The 19,356-nt window shown below is 40.4% G+C and overlaps 1 protein-coding gene across 2 annotated transcripts; it reads right to left on the reverse strand.

The window, feature by feature from the left end:
• Positions 1–85: 85 nt before the first annotated feature.
• golga3 (golgin A3) lies at positions 86–17,178 on the reverse strand. 2 transcript variants are annotated; one of them, XM_056377354.1, is made up of 24 exons: positions 17,087–17,178; positions 15,574–15,871; positions 14,037–14,192; positions 12,805–12,917; positions 11,584–12,299; positions 11,279–11,387; positions 9,843–10,149; positions 9,545–9,747; positions 9,300–9,437; positions 8,902–9,063; positions 8,430–8,798; positions 8,179–8,256; positions 6,902–7,165; positions 6,678–6,772; positions 6,163–6,379; positions 5,052–5,195; positions 4,648–4,845; positions 4,392–4,508; positions 3,932–4,071; positions 3,660–3,792; positions 3,204–3,326; positions 2,761–2,925; positions 2,139–2,305; positions 86–2,010 (listed from the first exon to the last, which is right to left on the reverse strand). In XM_056377354.1, exons 2-24 carry the CDS (start codon positions 15,740–15,742, stop codon positions 1,818–1,820), a joined length of 4,476 nt encoding a protein of 1,491 aa, XP_056233329.1. In that variant the 5' UTR covers positions 15,743–15,871; positions 17,087–17,178; the 3' UTR covers positions 86–1,817. The 2 variants fall into 2 exon arrangements, with proteins under 2 accessions (XP_056233329.1, XP_056233328.1); XM_056377353.1 differs by having other exon boundaries at positions 13,911–14,192.
• Positions 17,179–19,356: the final 2,178 nt, after the last annotated feature.

Genomic DNA, 19,356 nt, shown 5'->3' on the forward strand with positions numbered 1-19,356 from the left:
AAAAAAAACAGCTTAAACGTGGGGACACATGATAGAACCTGGAAGTCACTGAAGAACACACACTGAATGAGCACAAACTGCGATGACAGATGAATAGTGCAATTTTATGATAAATACAATCACATCTCCCAACACAAATGTTAAAACCGGAATGAATCGATTCTAATCTTTGAAGAAAAAAAAAACAGCAGATACAGCAAGCTTTATGCATACAGCGCAGGTGCCCCAGCAAATGTTATTACATACCGCCAAACGTTACAGTGAAAGGTAGATACAGTCCAAAATGTTTTTTCAGAATACAATATACCAACATTTTTGTTATTATTAGTCTCAATAAGCATTTTCCTCAAAATATTTATTGTCCCTTTGGAAATTTATGAGCATACAGAGGTGCTTCAAAAAGTTCAAGTGTGGGAATGAGCACTGACAGCGGCTGCAGCACAGTTGCATGCAGAAAGCTATACCCTCCATGACCCCTCAACACTGAAATTTTAGTGCAGCTGTACCAAAATTATTATCAGCTTTGATTTATGGTTTGCATTTGATATCTTGTTTTTCATCTTTACACTATTAAACAATTGTGATGACTGTACAATCATACAAAAAAGGAAGTGTATTTATATATTAACCTCTGGAAACAATTAACTTATGCCCTATCCCATGAAACAGCCATAAAACAAGTATAACATCTGATTCAAGGATAGTCATTATTTGTAAATACAGTATGTACCAAATGTAACATCAGAAAAGGAACACATCTGATTGCACCTGCTGTTAGAAGTAACATTTCTGCTTCATTTTACAACTTTCTCTCTCACTCAGTTTAGTTTTAATTATCTAGTGTGCAATGTCAGTTGTGACCCACTTCCAATAAACCATTCTTCAGTAAGCATTTCCACACAAACAATAGAACATATAACATCTTGCACACACACCCTCAGCAGAAATACGTTTATCCAAACCGACTTAGACCTTTACATCGTATTAAAGATTGCTTAAGGCTTTTTTGCGTGCGAATTACTGCAGTCCATGCTTGACAAAACACCTCCATACATAACTGAGATTAATATTTTTAGAGTTTAAGAACTCAAGGTGATATGGTAACAACAAATTTAAGAGACACTGCATTTTAACAACATACCATACAAAAAAACTGACCACAATTGTAAATGACTTTTAACTTCAAGAAAATGAGTGATGATGTTTCATCACAAGCTGCTTAGAAACCATGTGGAAGTGTAAGCATGTCAGTTAAATCATAGATGAGTGACTTCACTCATACACAGGCACAAAGAAATGGAAGAACAGTTTGTTGCCAGTCTGGTGGCAGACTCAGAGTTGTTTCTGTCACAAAAAACACTTTTTAAAATAATGTCAGCCATCATTAAGCAGCATCAAAGCTGCTGAATTAATATTATAAGGAGGATGATGACTAAATACCTTTTAGTGAGTAAAACTGCTGATTCAACAGGGGAAAACTGGCCCAACAGATCAGTTTAATAAGTAGTCCCTATTTTGTATCTAAGAAAACAAAACTGAAGATGAAGGATCTGTCAAATAAAAAGCTGTAATTCCTTAACTCTAAATAAATAAATGTGACAATAGGATAACAAAAATATAAACAACCATCAAATCAGAGGAAAGAATAAAGCTATGGTTTATAAAGTATTACTCTGCGAAAGCACTTCTGTGCTGATGGGAGAATGCCAAATGTTGGCAGCAATTGTTAAGAAAAGAGAAAGGGATTATGGGGCTAAAAAGTGCCTTTGTGGATAAAACTCCACTCTCCCTCTATTGGCCTGAGAAAAGTTCTTCTGTTATGATTGCTGCTGTTCTGCTTCATTGTTATTTTTTACCACCGTGTTGTTCAGCGGTGTCGATGATTTGGAGATGTTGTTTTGAAGCCCCAGTTGAGCCAGTCCCTCCTCTGTGTTTGTCCATGAGCTCACTGACTCATGTACTGTTACTGTGTGTTCCTCCATCTGCCTTTGGAGGCTATCCATCTCCTCTCTGAGAAAAAAAAAACATTACATGTATTCTGGCATTTGGATAACTTCTCAACAATACACAACAAAAGGCTTCAAGAAGGTATGTTGACAATGTTTAACCCAGTCATTCAGTCACAACAATAGGCTTACTTGAGCTGCCGTAGACAGTTGTGCAGGTTGTTGAGGGGCTCCTTATTGACAGAAGTTGATGGTTTCAGCAACTCATCCAGTAGTGAAGCAGGCACTGGGCAGTCTGGGATCTTAACTGGTGTCACTGGGCTGGATGGGTTCCCCTCAGTCTTTAGCTCCATCCGCTGCTGCTCCAACATCATTACAAGGGTGTATTTAGTCATTTATCAGTAGGCAATTCTTATTTGGCATTATACTTACAACATTGGCCTTTAAATCTCTCTAAAGAGAGGGCGCTGGCTTTGTAAAAGAATGACTCATACTGTGGAAATTAAGGGGTACACCCAGTTGGGTAACAGCACAACAGCAAGTGGTTACTGCTGTCCATGTGAATGATACTTTTAATTCAGTTGTAATGTCTGATGACAATGGACAATTTCCACTCATATTCAAAGTATCTGAAAGTCATCATGACAAGACAAGTAAAGAGCAACATAACACTAGAGATTTTCAAATGATGTCATGTTACTTTGTAGCTTATTAGTCAATCACTACAAAGGTTTAGTGGTTTGCCCCAAATCAAAAGGTGCCAATGAAAAGCACTAAAACTATCTTGGGACACAACAACAAAGACATGCATTACCTTCCTTAGGCGGCTCTGTTTGAGGTCCTGTTTGAGTTGCTGGTTCTGCAGTAGGACCGTCTTCATGCTGTTCCTCAGCTCACCCACTTTAGCCTGCAGCATAAACTTGTCCTTCCTGGTGCTGCTCAGCTCCTCCTGCACCGACTCCAGCTCCACCTTGATGTTCTGAGCCCGACACAAAATTTTCTCAGTTTTAAACCATTTTCAAAATAGGGTAGATGATGGTAATCATTAATGCTGTATAGAAGTAACTACAGTGCCCCACTCCATCCTTTGTTTCCCTTCAGACATTACCCGTTTACTGGGCTATCATTTACTATAGCAAATGTAATTCTGTGCATTCCTAAACACAACAATATTTAATTTCTTTTTAACATCTAGTTAAGTAGCAATCAATACTTGGCAACTTTGCACCCATATTTTACAATCAAGTGAATACTTGCCTGCAGAGCTGTCTGTAGGCTGTCCAGCTCCCTGTGATGGCACTGCTCCATCATCTCTACCTGCTGCTTCTGAGCTTCAATCTCCCTCTGCTTTTGCTCCACCTCCCACTTCAGGTCCTCAACCTGAACAAACAGTCAATGTTATATGTTATGTTATGTTATGTTATATGTATGTTCTAAGTTGTTATTCCATAACAACAAATGGTGGGTCAAACTAAGGCTGGAACAGATTTTAGAAATGCAGGATCCTAAAATGAATCACCAGGGCAATCATAAAATAGTGCATTGTCAAAATATTGTATTAGAATCACTTCAGGCTAATCAATATTAAACTATAAAAAAATACAATAATAAAACAAACTGCATTGTGTCAATCATATCATCATAATATTTAAACAATCATCATCATCATCATCAGCCAGATATTCCAGTCTGACTGTTGTTAAGAATCCCTACCTCTTGGTGAGTGAGGGGCTGCTTGGCCAGTTCATCGTCCAGTTGTTTCTGGAGGATCTGGAGCTGTGAGTGAGCCTCAGCCAGCTCCTCTTGGAACCTGGAAACCTCCTGAGTGTGCTGCTCATCCTGAGCCCTGCAGAGGATGATATATTCACTGATAAACGACTTTTAAGATTTAAGATTTTGCAACACAATATTAAATTAAAAAAAGTTATCTTCCAAAAGTCACTGTATTCTTTCATCAAAAAAAAAAAAAAAAAAAATCCACATACTGTAGTTTCTGTGCTTCACTATGCAGAGCTTTGACCAGGTCCTCTTTGGCCTGCAGGTCCTTCTTGATCTCCGACAGCTCCAGCATGGCCGCCCTGTAGTGCCGTCTATTGTGGGCTGCTTCAGCCTTAGCTGCTGCCACCTAAAGGACACATCACATTATTACTACCCAAAAGACTGCAGTACAGCCAAATGCTCCAAACCTAAAACAATTAACAAAAAGTCAAAAGCTACAGACTTACTGTAGATGCATGTAACAATTCAGCTTCCTAATACTTGTATTTCCAAGAAGCTTCTTACTGTGCCATGTGTAAAGCAAATGCTCTCAACATAAAGATTCAAATATATTTAAATTATAGACTCCTTAGAATCATTTGAAAGGCAAAATAATCTGCAGTTGGCACTTTAACTCACAGAAAAGGAGAAAATACTACATCCTGATGTATGGCATAGAGCTCTTACCTGTTCCTTCAGGTCCTTGACTTTGGTTTTCTCTTTTTCCAAGGCAAGCTGTAGAGTTTGTACCACCTGCTTCATTTGCTGGTCCTCCTCCTCTTTACGCTTCAGGACAGCTTGAACCTGTGAAAAAGGATGAATGTGAAGACAATGTTCCGTTAAATAATTCAAAAGTGCGTAATTTCTCAAGCTAAATTTTCTCTTTTGTGGTAATTAAATAAGTATAACAGTATTACAAGATGCAAACATTGGAATTTTTCACCTGTAAATTGAGTTGGACAAGATCTGCTTCTCTCTTAGCTAGGGCGGACTCCAAAATGTTGGTATGCTCCTTCAGTGTATTGTGGGACTGTGCCAATCCAACCAATTTCCCTTTTTCATGCTCCAGCTCAAGAGCTAGCTTCTTGTTGGCATCTTCCAACTTTCTGATCCGCTTCTTGAAGCATCGTGACTCTTGAAGCTGTGAAATCAATCAATTCATGTCATTATGACAGAATAACAGACATGAACTGAGTGCTTCCAGAAGTGTGAAAATACAGCTCATACAGGGGTGTCATCAGTATCATACAATAGGAAATTATATATTTACCCATTAGAACAGAGAGCAGTTTTGTGTTACAAAAACCTGAACAGATTACAACAACTGATAAAATAATCACAGTTCACCTCATCTTCGAGCTCCATGACTTTCTCCTGGTACTCCTCCAGCTCTGTGGAGGTGAGGGTGATCACTTCCTGCAGCTCCTTCTCTAGCATAGTCTTGCTGTTGGTCACAGCCTGCAGTTCAGCTTGCAGAGCTTTAATCTTCTCCTGGATGACAAATAAAACCACTGCACTTAAATATGTTTCTGATACTAAACAGGTGTATCCATTATTATTCACAATGAAATGACAAATATCTTTTTGATGAAGGAACATGAGTCGAGGACACGGGTAGACTGGAGTCCATTATTCTATTTATCAACGATTAAAGCAGTATTCTAGTATCTATGGAAAGTACGGTAACTAGAATTCCCCCCTTATGGTTGTATGCCTGACATTTGTGTCGTAATTTGTGTTTGAATTTGTGAGTTGTGGCCAAAAAGGTTATTTGTGAGATCACTGTGACCTTTGAACTTTCAGCACCAAATTCTAATCATTTCATCCTTGAGTCCAAGTGAACAGTAGGGAGCCAGGCACTGGGCAGTCTGGGATCTTAACTGGTGTCACTGAGTTGGATGGGTTCCCCTCAGTCTTTAGCTCCATCCGCTGCTGCTCCAACATCATTACAAGGGCGTATTTAGTCATTTATCAGTAGGCATTTCTTATTTGGCATTATACTTACAACATTGGCCTTTAAATCTCTCTAAAGAGAGGGCGCTGGCCTTGGAAAAGAATGACTCATACTGTGGAAATTAAGGGGTACACCCAGTTGGGTAACAACACAACAGCAAGTGGTTACTGCTGTCCATGTGAAATGATATACTTTTACCTCAGTCGTAATGTCTGATGACAATGGACAATTTTCGCTCATATTCAAAGTATTTGAAAGTCATTATGACAAGACAAGTAAATAGCAACTTAACACTAGAGAATATTTGTACCAAATTTGAAGAAAGTGCCTCAAGGTGTTACTAAGATATCATGTTCACGGGAATGAGACAGACAGACAAGGTGAAAACATTATGCGTCCGGCATAAAAACAAATGGCTACAATATACTACACTCTGTACCACACTTTTGTTGGAACTATACATTTTTCAGGGAACTGCAAAAGTCTGGAAGGCTTATACAGTACCTGTAAGGCCGGGCTGTTCCCCTCATCTGACACTTGGGCCTTGAGTTTGACCAGCTCTGCCTCAGCCGCCTCCTTGTCGGTCAGGGCCTCTTGCAGCCTCCTGCTCAAGATGCCCACAGCATTCTCGTAGGCCTTGTGTTTGGCCTTCATCTCCTTCTGAGCACTAGTCAAATCTGTCCCCAGCCGCTTCATGCGCACCTTCTGCTCTGAGATGGCCCTATTTGATGAATATAAGAAATTAAGTTAAAGATAACCATAGAGATATCAGTAGGTATGAAGACAGTGTATCTTAAAAATCATATATTATTTACAAATATAGATAAAGGATGGATGGATCTACTTTTCAAACCACATGTACTGACTAATGTGTCCATGTGGAGATCAAGAATTGTATAATCAACATCCCATATTTGTGTTTATAAATAGCCCCTGACAACAGAGATATGAATCATGGTCCAAGTCATTACTGTAGGAACCATTCAAGCTCCACAAATCTGTATGAGCACATGACTCACTTTTTGGCTTCAGCCTCCATTTGCTCCACCTGTTTCCTAAGGCCTTCGTTCTCTTGTGTCACTGCTGCTAGCTGGCTCTGATCGAACTGTAGAGACTGAGGGAGGAAAACAAAAAAAAGTAACATTACAATACAAACATGTCTGACACTTTTCCTTTTTCTTTAATTTTATTTTTCAAAATACTTTGCAAAGTTAATTAAGTAAGCAATATCAAATTACACTACCTGGATCTGGGTTTCTAGCTGATCCCTTTCTTTCTGAATGGTTTGCAGGTGAGCTTCCATGTTATTCATCTGCTCCTGGACTCTCACTACCTCCTTCTGCAGCCGGGCCTGCTCCAGCTCTGCCTTCTGTTTCTCCCCCTGAACGCCCAGCAGCTCCTGCTTCAGCTCCTTCACCTCCGCCAACAGACGCTTCTTGGTGGACTTGAGCTCGCTGATCAACTGGTCTTTGGAGCTGGCGTCCCGGCGATATGCTTCCACCATCACCTGTGAAGTCAACGACATTGTGTGTCAAACGAAAGGTTTACATAAAACAAAACACTAATGAAGTATTTTCTCCTTTCATGGAGTGTGGGTAGGCTCGCTCATATTTGTCTCAGCTGAGGCGGCAGGCAAAATGACATTTCACAGCACACGGAGATACACTGCAGGAGAAAGTGCTGCGACAGCATTTGAATCCCACACTGCATCATCTCTAGGGTTGAGATATGTTTCACTGAAGAAAGAGAGTCTGTACACATGTGCTTTTTTTCAGCCCAAATCAATAATATAATTGTGTTTGTTCCCAACAGGAACAAATATTATACACAGTTGGACATTTTACAATATATTACAGGTATCCACCAAAGTAAAGCTGAGATGCAGGTTGTGTGTCATACAAAATAGATAAAAGTGTGATTATGTCAAACATTGCAAGAAAAAAGGAGTGAATCTATCAATGTAGAAATATAAGAAAAGAAGAATTCTGCTATATTCATGTAATTACTTTAGATATGAAGTGACGTTACTTTGTTGATAACACAGACAGCTTTTTCTTCTTTGGCATCAGAGGTACAGCAATTTGCTTTTCATGGATTTCTGATAGCAGTGTGATTTGCAATAAAAAATTTTTAAAATGAATGATAATGCATGAGTCTGGGGATTGTCTACAAAAACCTTGTAAAAACAAAATACAATTCACATTTCTGTCATTCTGTCAATTAACTGCACCCTCTTTATGACAGCCTGTCAATGCCAAATGAGCAGCATCCTCCACTGCTCAATCCACTGGGGCGTGTCAACTAGTACTTTGGGCATTCTTCAGAGATGACAGCCATCTGGTTCTACAATACATCCTCCCACGAAAGCATCGGCCTTAGCCAGCTGGGAGATTTCTGACAAGTGTTTTATAAATGCATACAACGTCGTCTACACAGTTTACTGTTCTTTCTGGCTTCTACTAACTTTACACAATAGCAGAGAACTATACACAATCTCACATAGCAATGGAAATGACTTACCTTCTGTTGCTGGAACTGCTCCTTAAATTTCTGAGCTTGTTTCTTTAGGGTACTATTTTCTTGTTGTAGAGTTTCAATCTGTAACAAAGAAAAAACCCTTTATTATTCACTACATGGTGGTAGGAAAACGAAATTACGGAATTTCAGTGGATACTGATGGGAGGAAAACACACATATTCGTTCATGCGCACAAAAAGAAGGCTTGTGAGAAGTGCAAGTCAATTGCTGCTCACTTCCCATCTGTCTCATACCTGATTGGCTTTGACCTGGACTTCCTGTCTGAGCTGATCTAAAACATCTGAGGCCACCAGGACATCCTCTCCAAGCCGCTCAGCTCCCTCGTCAAGTTGACTTTTGTCGGCCCGAGCTGCTTGCAGCGCTACCTCCAGGACAATCTTCTCGTTCTGGAGGTACTGGATGTTGTCATCCTTGGCATTGCTCTCTGTTTGTAGCTCGGCCAGCTGGGCCTCTAGCTCCAAGTAGCGGGCCTCTAGCTGGTTGATGGACTGCTCTTTGGTGTGCAGGTTCTCCTGAGTGGTGGTCAGCTGCCGCATCAGTTCCAGATGTTCTTTCTGGAGTGACTGCAGCTGCACGTCTTTCTGGGAAAGGGTTAACTTCACCTAAGAGAGAGAGTTTGAAAGGCAGATTAGAGCAGAGTACAGCAAGAGTTTTACTAACCATACAAGATGGAAAACAAGTTGCTGTTACATTTGACATGACTACCTGCTCTAGTTCCCTTTCCAGGGTGCTGGCTGTGTTAGCCAGTTTCACTAAACGGTCTCGCTCTTCCTCATACTCCTCCAGCTTGTGCTGCAGGTCGTCTTCCACCATGGTTTTTGCATCCTGGATCTGCTTGTAAGCTGCTTCCTGGGTCAGCATGTCAGCCTACATCACAGACAGGAAAAAGTTTATTTCAAAAAATAAAATAATAAAATAATAACAGATCGACTTATACCAAATTTTATTTGCAGTGTTAAAACCACTCCTGTATATTTAAAAACGCCCGATTATATACAGCCCGTGCCTGAATAATGACCCTCATGTATGGGTTGTTTCCTAAGTGGATATATAGACAAACCAGATGATGGCATAAGGTCAGAAAGGGATGTTGGAGAATATACCTCAATGCTCTGCAGTTGAACAGCTATACGCTCTTTTTCTTTGATGGAGCGGTGTTGGGTCTCAGTGAGCTGGTGAGACAGTGTCACGTTCTCCAGCTTCAGATGTTCCACAACACCAATCTGAGTCATCTGTCCAGCCTGGGAAAGAAAAAAGCCCAAGACGAAACATGTCACTGATGGCTTGACTTTTACACGTCTAATGCAAGGCATGATGACAAAACTAACTGTATCATCGTCAACCTTACCTGCATGTTGGCCATTTCGCCCTGCAGTCGTACTCTCGCCTCCTGGGCCAGTGCCAACTGCTGCTGGTACCACTGACGGACCTGCTGGAGTGAGTCGATCTCAGCCTGCGAGGTCTTCAGTCGGCTCTGCAGGGTGCTGCGCTCCAGCTGAACCTGTTGAAGCTGGCTCTGAAGACCACCCATCTGCTGACGCAACTCCTGAACTGTAAAAGTACAAGACCAAAAACATAGACTTAAACAAAGAGGTGAAGGTATCAATATCTTCTTACGCTCAGCTCTCTGGGTCTCCATCACTCACCTATATTGTCTCTTGAAGTCACAGTGTTTTGCATCTCCTCCACCTTCCCCATCAGCCTGTTGTATTGATCTTCAGCCACTTTCAGGTCATTGCTTAGAGAAGCTAGACTGGCATTCTTGCTTTCCAGACTTCCCTGGAGCTCCACCATGGCCTTCTCTAGCTGGCTACAGTTCTGCCGCAGTGTGCCAACCTCCGTGGTGAGGGTGCTCTGTTTCTCCTGGCTAACCTGAGCCTCCTCCTTCTTAGCCTGCAGCTGAGCATTCACTGTAGCCAGCTGGGCCTGAAGCTCGGTCTTCTCCTTGAGAGCCTGGAGGACAGGAAAGTGTGGTCAGCACTTACACTCAATTATTCTCAGTGTTTCCAATATGGTGTTATTATCTGGGCAGCCTGCCCAGGTAAGTTAACAACCACCAAGCTAAATGTAATCTTTTTGGATGCTGTGATACATGACTTGGCATTCATTTATGATGGTGTTAAATGATTGTAATTAATTGAACGCAAGTTATTTATGGAATGATAGACAGCCCTATTGGCATACTAAAGTGTGAGACTCTGTGCATGAAAAAACAGTAAATGGACTTCCTGATAGCCAAATGGTAAGGACGCACACCACATGCCCTGAGTAGTCAGTCCCTGGACTCCCAGCCGGCCAGCCGGACCATTTGCTGCATATCGTTTCCCTATTCTCTCTCCCTGCATTTCCTGTCTATCGCCACTGACACTATCTAATAAAGGGCATGGAAATGCCCAAACAATAACAACAACAAAAAAATAGTTAAGTAGAAAAAATTCAAAAGCCATGCTACAGGTTCTGTGACGCTGTACTTAGGCATGAACACATTTCACCAAAAAACATCGTCAAATCATCACAATATATTGTCAAGGAACCATGAATGTCTGCACCAAATTTTGCACTCATGAATTGAGAAAATGCTGTGGTATTTCACAGGATAAGTTAAAACTTTGACCTGTAGATAGTGTTAAAAGAACAGGTAATCCATTTAATTATTGTTGACATAATTTAGTCTGAACCGACCAACCTTTCCATCCCCTGCCACTAGCATGGTTAAAATCTGTTAAGCATTAGCAACACTTATTTTTTATTACAGTTAGGCTGCAGTTTATAAAGATAATCCATTCAGGACAGTTCTACTTTAGTTAATAGCACGTAATCAAAATACAGGAAGCATCTATAATACAATATAATACAACCAATTTGTCAAGAAAACCATTTAAATTATATTACTTATTTTATTTGAGACTGTGTCGTTGATTTAACTCTGTGGTCAATTTTGAGGATGCAGTTTGTTAGAGATAAGAGATGTAACATATTTCAAGGTGTCCGTATTATGTTGCTCACTCCTGTACATAATGTACACGGATGGATGCTAGAAGAAACAGTAAATATGATTATAGAAATCAGTGTGTTATATTACCTGATTGGCTTCAGATGACAAGGATTCCAGCTGGCCCTCAAGTCTCATTTTCTCTTTCAGCACTTGGAGCATTTCATCATGGCCCATCACTGAACTCTCCAAAGAAACACTGAAACAAATGTAAATAAACATCAACTCTGAAATGATTTAGCAATCTATTAGTTGACAGAGAGTAAATTTGAACAATTTATATTATCAAAATAATTGCTTCAAGCAGGGATTGTAAGATTTCTTGTTTTTCATCAACCAAATAATGCCAGCAATTGGCAAAATTAATTCTGTCCTTATCCAACATTGACAAATACCTGCTGGAAAAACTGTCCCTGCGACTCCGAGGCTCCGCTGTCCCCTCTCTCTCCTGCTCCAGCTCCAGCAGGTGCTGCTCTTCGCTGGCTGCCTGCAGCACCTCCTGCAGGGAGGGGAAATGACCCATGGCCTCTGGGGCAATCTCCCTCCCCTCCACAGTGTAGGGCCCCTGCTGCCTTTCCACTGCTGTGGAGAGCATGGCGTATGTCCCCCTGGTAGACACACTGCTGTAAGACGAGCTGTCGCTGTCGTTGCCATCGTTCCCCGGCCTCGTTCCTGATTCGCTGCCGTCAATTTCTGAGACATTGTCCCCGACCTGGAACGCCGCACCAGGCTGTGCCTCCGTCTCACAGGTGCTGCCCTCTGACATCACACTGACCTCAGACAGTGTGGACACCGAGCTAATGGTGGACTGGAAGGAGCTCATTGTGTTGTCTGCTGTTCTTACTCCACCTCCTCCTCCACCATCATTCTCAGGAGACTTGTAATCAGCCAAGGAGTGGATCTTGCTGGGCCGGGGTGACCTGGACTTCCTCTCCTTAGAAGGGGGAATTCCCAAGCTACCTAGTTTGGGACCACGTGGGACACTGGTCCTCAGGAAGGAATATTCCTTGGTCATGGCAACGGTGTTGGCCCGGGGCAGAGCCTCAGGGTGCAGCATGAGCTCTGGATCCAGGGTGCTGAAGGGCCTGTTCTTGCTGGTGGTGTGATGAGACTAAAAAACGGATAGAAAGAAAGAATTAATGGTGCTGTAGTGATGACAAAATCTGAATCAAGGATGCCAAGCTTGATACTGACAGTATAACTTTGCAAATTTGGCATTGACAGAAAATAAATAGCCCAATGCAAAATATTCCTCCAAACTGAAAAGCTGTGTTAAACTGTCATTTTTCTGGGTCACATTTTCCAAGAAAATAACATGTTCAGCAAGAGACTTGACTCGAATGCCCACAAGCACCCAAGTCTTGTCAATCCTAGGTTCAAAACACCTGAAAAGCTAATAAACTGGGTCCCAACTCTGTCTACAAATTTCTTCCAACTCTGTTTATAACTTTTGGAAACAGACAGACAGATGGGTGGCAACAATGGCTGAAAGGATGACAAAGGTGACTGAGGAAACAAGGATTTTGAAAGCACGATGAAGGCTAACCTAGTTACATTTAAAGTTATGATAAAATTTGAGTGCAGTCTTCAACCTGACAGCAACTCCACTCACTCACCCTCTCCTTATGTCTTTGCACTCTGTACTGTTTGAGTTGTTCCTCTAGGCGCCGGCGAGCCTCCAGTCGGATCTTCTCCTCGTTTTCCATCTCCAGTGAGGGCTTCTGGTTGGCTAAAGGGAAAGTATGTTAGGCCAGAAAAAGAAATATTCATCACATCATCATACTGCACAAGTACACAACAGCGCTATATTTACACAGGACATGCTTTGCTATGACGGTAAAAAGGAAATCCTGGCAACGAGCCTTATGCTGTATCACTGGTCAGGCACAGCTTCAGTGTGAATGCTTGTATGATGTTGGCTGTATGTAGTGAAGCTGCTTGGAACCCTGTCCTCAAATACAAGAATTAACATTCACACTTGAGTCCTGTTCATGTCTTGGCTGGAAATGCGTTTTTGCACAAGCCACAGTGACAAGTGAGTTACAAATTATACCTGTAACATTCACCGTTTTACCTGAGAGCTACAGGTATGGGTGTTACAGTACATGATTCTCCAATACACTGTATGTAAGGGTGCCCTACACTGTATAACTGTTTGTTTACTTGGTTTGTTTATGTACATATATAAAAACTTAACCTCAGTAATGACAGCAACAGCTCTGCAGCTAGTATTTCCAATATTGCAATGAGTTAAATGCTATTATCAGTCATGTTAATGTGCCATCATAAGAGATACTATAGGATTCTTTGTGTGGTGCTATATTTACATGGTGTGAGTTATGATGTGAAACCAAAGAAAATCACCACAAGCCTAAAAATATTACACTTCACAGCAACGATGCCTTTAAAACGCCACCAAAAGGATAACATAACAGAGGGATTAGTTCCAAAATGCAGCCATTAGTCCAAACACTGTTCCAAATGAAGCACCCACACCAAATTCTAATCAGGCAATTAAATGCCTCGGGAGTTGGAGAAAGGGGGCAGACTCAAACAACTAAAAGAAATTCCCACTGAATCCATCTGTTCAGATAATACACAGACAAGGGAGTTAAAAAGGATGTGTACATGACCCAAAAAAGCAAAACATCCCACAGCAAAATGAGGTTTAAATACAGGGGGAGATAGAGGGGGCATTCACGCCACATAAGTTTATGCTTACACAATTCAGTCTCCTGCATAGGCATACTGAGTCTGAGCGACTGCAATGCATCACCCGTGTGAATCGTGACCTCAGCACTAGCCCCCTCAGACTTCTCTAGCATCATGGGTGGATAAGCAGCCACACCTGGGGAGGGCTCTTGAGTCTGGGAGTTGACAGGGGAGCTCGTGCTCTGCGGAGGGGCTGTTGGTGGCAGGGACCCATTTATACAGGCATCCCCTGCAGCACTGAAGCCTTCTGCCAGTCCATCTCCATTTGGCATCAGATCTGAACTAAGAGGACCTGAAAGAGAAGGGGGAGAAGCCCTGAGGAATGTGACAATTAGTCATGATAACTTTTCAAGAACTGGACTGAGTGGATCTAATTCTCTTGACAAACTGGCTGGACAACTTTGTCAAGCTACAGTTGCATTAGTGAAAGGGGTAGCAGGAAACATTCATGCAGCATGTGGCTATTGAAGCATATCTTGCTGCACCTACTCTTGTATCAAGGAGCACAATTACCAGACTCGTTTTGCAAGAAAACCACATTTAAAAAGGCATTGAAAACCTTTTTTAATTTTCATTATTGCTTATTTAATCATGAATAATTAATGTCATAGAGAATAATTATCATTGTACAATATTTGTCAAAAGTGCATTCATACAACTGGAAGTGACAGAACTGAAGATGAAGAGGGAAACATTATCATTATTACTTAGAAGGAAACATTATCGATTCACACATAAAAATCAAGATACTTAACATGTTGGAGCACTGATCAGCCTGTGAAAAACATTGCATGTCTTTGTGATCCTATTTGGAGTTTTGGCAAGTTTGTGGAAAAAAACCCCTATGACTGATGATCCATCTCTGATTTTGACCAATCGTTTTTCAATCTGTCTCTTGTGCATCACCCAACTTTACATAAGTATTTAAAGCTCAAAAATATATTTTCAGTAGACTGCAGTAAATTGCAATAGACTATAAACACTGTTGCCTTCTAATGGTGACTAATTAGAATTCAGTTCAGCTATTTAACACATTAGTTCAAAGAGTCGTCTAACACATAACAGTTGAAGGCCTCCAGCATTGTAGTAGCCAGCAAAACAGGTCATGCATGGTAGGATACAATTGTTAGATAAAATAGATACTAGTAATATGCCTAAAGGGGAAAGAACTTTGCAGATTGGAATTGGTATAGCACAGTGTAGTGAAGTGTAGTGGCGTGTACTAAGTCCAGATCAAAATGATTTCTAGGCTATGCACATGAAGTCCGTCTATGTGAATGTCACCACAGTCACTTCACCATAAAAAACACTGCTTCAGTGCTATAAACATATATGTATAATGTATAATAAATGTAATAGAAATGAAAATAAAGAAATACTTTTAACACAGTACCCAAACAAGCACATGTTGTGTTTTACTCAAACATGTAATGAAATCTAAATATTTCTTACAAACCTGTCCACAGATAACAAAATGTGCTTTGAAATGTGCTTCTTTTTGATGTTGGTAAGACAAATACTGCTTATCGGACAAAGCCTCAGCAGACCTACATGATTTGTATAGGGTAATACACACACACACACACACACACACACACACACACACACACACACACACACACACACACACACACACACACACACACACACACACACACACACACACGACTCACCATTACAAATATTCCCTTTTGTGTTTTGTGTGTTCGTCTGTCCTTGTTTCAGTAGTGTGTCCCCTTCCATAGCATGGGCTTCAGTCTCTTTGGGTTTTATAACTTGGTCTCCTTGGTAAGCATTGGCCTCTGTTTGAGCTGCTTCTGGATGGTTAGTCTCCATTTCCATTAAGAAACTGGACAGTCACAGTACTGCTGGTGCTCCTTTGGAAAGAATGTCTCACAAAACCATTTTCTTAGGAGGCAGGCCAGCTGGGAGCGTGTCAAGGTCCAGGAGCACTTCTGAATACTGGGAGATCTACACAGAGAAAACATTTTGTTTATCATCTGTAGCAACATTGTAAAGATCAATATACATCACAGAAGAACATGAGACGCCTTACAAGTGATCTGATTTAGACAGTACTAATGTTATGTAACAGCATAACGGGTTTTAATTTAAACATAAGCTTGAGTCAAGGGCTAACAAGATGGCTAGGAACTTAAGCAGATTGTGTCGCGTTAAATATAGATTAACTAGTAACTATCGTTGCATCCCTTCACTTTTACACAGAGAAACGGATAGCGCATTTAAGGGCGTTAACACATATGACAGGCCAAAACTGAAAATAGGCCGAAGTTCAGTCTGAAAAAATGTAATTAAATCATTGTAGGAATCTGCTGATAGGTCAAACACACGCCTTAACAACCAGCAGTGAGATGAGTATTTACAATTAACCCTTTCAACCATCATAGTTTAGTTAAGATTGGGGGGAATGTCAGTTAGAGAGGAGCAGACGCTGCTTTTGATATGATGGTGTACGCTTTATGTATGAGATGTTAGCCGAATTTGCACAAACGATTCTACAATTTTGGTACATTTGTCGACAGGCAATGCTCGATTTGCACCATAGGTTTTTAAACTGTGGCACTGAGGGGGAGGTATGCAGCTGTCAGCTTCAACAAAATGCAGTGACTGCGGTATTATTCAAAATCCCTGCATATTTCAAGTTATATTGTTATCGTATGTCATTTGTCACTTTAGCTATTAATTATAACTTTTGACTTCAAGGCTGTATTGCTAAGTTCACGCTTGCTATCTGACAGTCGCTGGGTTACTTTGCTAGCCTCTATTCACCACTGTTTCGTATCATCTTGCTGGACGCACCGGTTCAGAAGAAATAAGAAAACGCGACAGTCACTGATGAACTAAAACCTTAAGGCAATTACATTGCCCTTATATGTTGACTGACTCTACCAGTTAACGACAAGGATGATAGACTAAATGGGGGTGAATAAATTAAGCTCACAGCGCTAGCGAGAAAACTAGCTAGATGTGTTTACGACGGGAACTGTCAAGCTAAATTTGCTAACTCGCTAGCTAGAATCGCCAGCGTAGATGCAGCAGTGATTTCTGAAATATTTTAAGTAATTCAACGAATTACCCTCTGTCACATAAGTGCGTTACAAACCCTATGTGTAAATTATAAAATGACAATTTGGATGAATGGTAAAAAAGACCTTAAATGCTCACCTTTTTTGCGAGCTTCGCCTTTTACTACGTGGCTGTTTGGTTTCCGTCCCTTTACCTGTCCGACTAGAAACAGATGGCGCAAAAAATATACTATCTGGAAGGACAAATTAAGCTTGTCAGAAAGCGGAGTGTCGCTTTGTATGCTCGCAACATTTGGGTTTTAAATACTAATCCTACTGTGTTAATTCTATGAGATAGTTATATTGCTCATTCTTATGGCAACGATTAACTGATTGCACGAAGTATTATATGGAACGGATATTAGTTCTTCTGGATCTGTCGGATGTGGTACAGTGCTTCACCCTTGTAGTCAAAGAGCTGCGCCCTACTTTTCCGCTGTTCCCCTCTGCAGCTAGTGCTAACCTGAACCTGTGGGTGTCACAGAGGTGAAATAACAGGCTGCAAGTGCCACTTTAGGAGCTTTACGCCATACTCGGAACACAATACATGGGTTGCATTAATATGCACATTATATCATGCCACTACTTAATATAATAAGATTAAACTGGATTCTACATAAAGGATTTAAGTTAAATTATATTTGCAGTGGTCCTCTAATTTTTTTAATCTCTGTTTAGTCTGGGCTAATCGTCACTCACCTGGTTGAATTTTGATTTTGTGTGTCCAGGAACGATTCAATACTACTACCGCTAATAGTAATAATATCATTAAATTCATTCTTATATCCTGTGTATAAAATTTGTGAAAATTAGTGATACAATAACACATAGCATAATCATCTTAAGAGATAATTGATAAGAAACAAGACCACCAGCACATATGATTAATTGCAAAATTATCAAATCAGTAAAATCAGTGGGCACGTTTTTAAAAATGGTGTGATGTTTGTTGTCTCCTATACTGTTGTGATACCAAGTACACCAAAAAATAAATGAATGAATAAATAAACACAAGCATTAGCCTATTATAGTACTCTAAAATGCAATGGTACAACTGATACAATAAGATACGTCCTAAGTGCTTATTGCCTATGTCCAAATCAATCTCTAATCTCACTGAAAAGGGTCTGCACATGAATAATACACTTGCTTGTACCATACATAATAACACTACTGATGCACGTTATGATGCAAATAAAAGTATAAAGCCCTGGTTAAAAGCAACATTTTATTGCATATGTTACATAAAAACAAGTCTTTTTTAAAGCCACTGTGTAAGATTTCAAACTGTCTAACTTTGGCGCCATCTAGTGGTAGTCTTAAGAATGGACACTGCGATGGACAGGAGACGAAATGAATGGACTGAAAATACCAAATATACCTGCCAGTTTTTCTTTCTACACATTGAAGTTTTCCTTTTATCCCTTTCCCTTATGTTCTGCCCATCTGAGATTCTGAGTGATGAGGGTTGAAGGAGTGGCACTTTGAGGCAAAATCAAACTATCTATGTACCATAAGGTTATCTTATTTAATGCTGTTAAGGTGTGGTAAAATCACATTTAGCAGTTAGATCTGGTTCCCTCTTAAATATATAGCCAAAAAATAAATGAGACAGATAAGAGGAATATGCAGCTTTTAATCTGACATGCATCCTCTAAAGGAGAGTAGTGGGTACAACATTGAACTGACATGATAGATCTTGATTCCTTGGTCTCAAGACATTCTACCTGTGACATACTGCAGAACATATTAGCTGTTTTTTCATCCAGATGTCTGGATAGGCTCTCACCATAAACCTTGCATACAAGTCTCTGCTGTAGCTATCTGTGCTGCTAGTTCTCATAATCTTTCTACATAAATGAAATGTAGCCCAACTTAACCTTTCCTAACCATCCTCAACACAAGATAGAAACGAATGTGCAACAAAAATAACATTTAATTTGTTAATATAAACATATAATTGATTCCACAATTATAGTAGTACACATTGCAGAATGCACAGAGTTCGCAGATATATGGCCAAAAACAGACAGACAGACAAACAAACAAACAAACAAACAAACAAACAAACAAACAAACAAACAAACAAACAAACGTGTATATTCAAAATTGGTCTAAGGAAGAAAATAGAAATAGAAATTTAAAAATGCCAGGTTATAGCTAGACCTAATCAGTTTATTGAACAAGCCAATGTCACATTCATACAATCTACAATGTGTTGTTGTTTTTTGTTGTTTTTATAAAAAGATCAATTTCATGAGTAATGGTTAAGTTGCTGTGAAGTCGAGAACAGGGGAGTTTTTAGGGGTCTGGTCCTGTGTTCGAGTTCGCCCATGAACGATGGAAGCGCGCTCCCGACACTTCAGGTGA

This window comes from Seriola aureovittata, chromosome 5 (assembly GCF_021018895.1).
Source record: "Seriola aureovittata isolate HTS-2021-v1 ecotype China chromosome 5, ASM2101889v1, whole genome shotgun sequence".
Lineage (NCBI taxonomy): Eukaryota > Metazoa > Chordata > Actinopteri > Carangiformes > Carangidae > Seriola > Seriola aureovittata.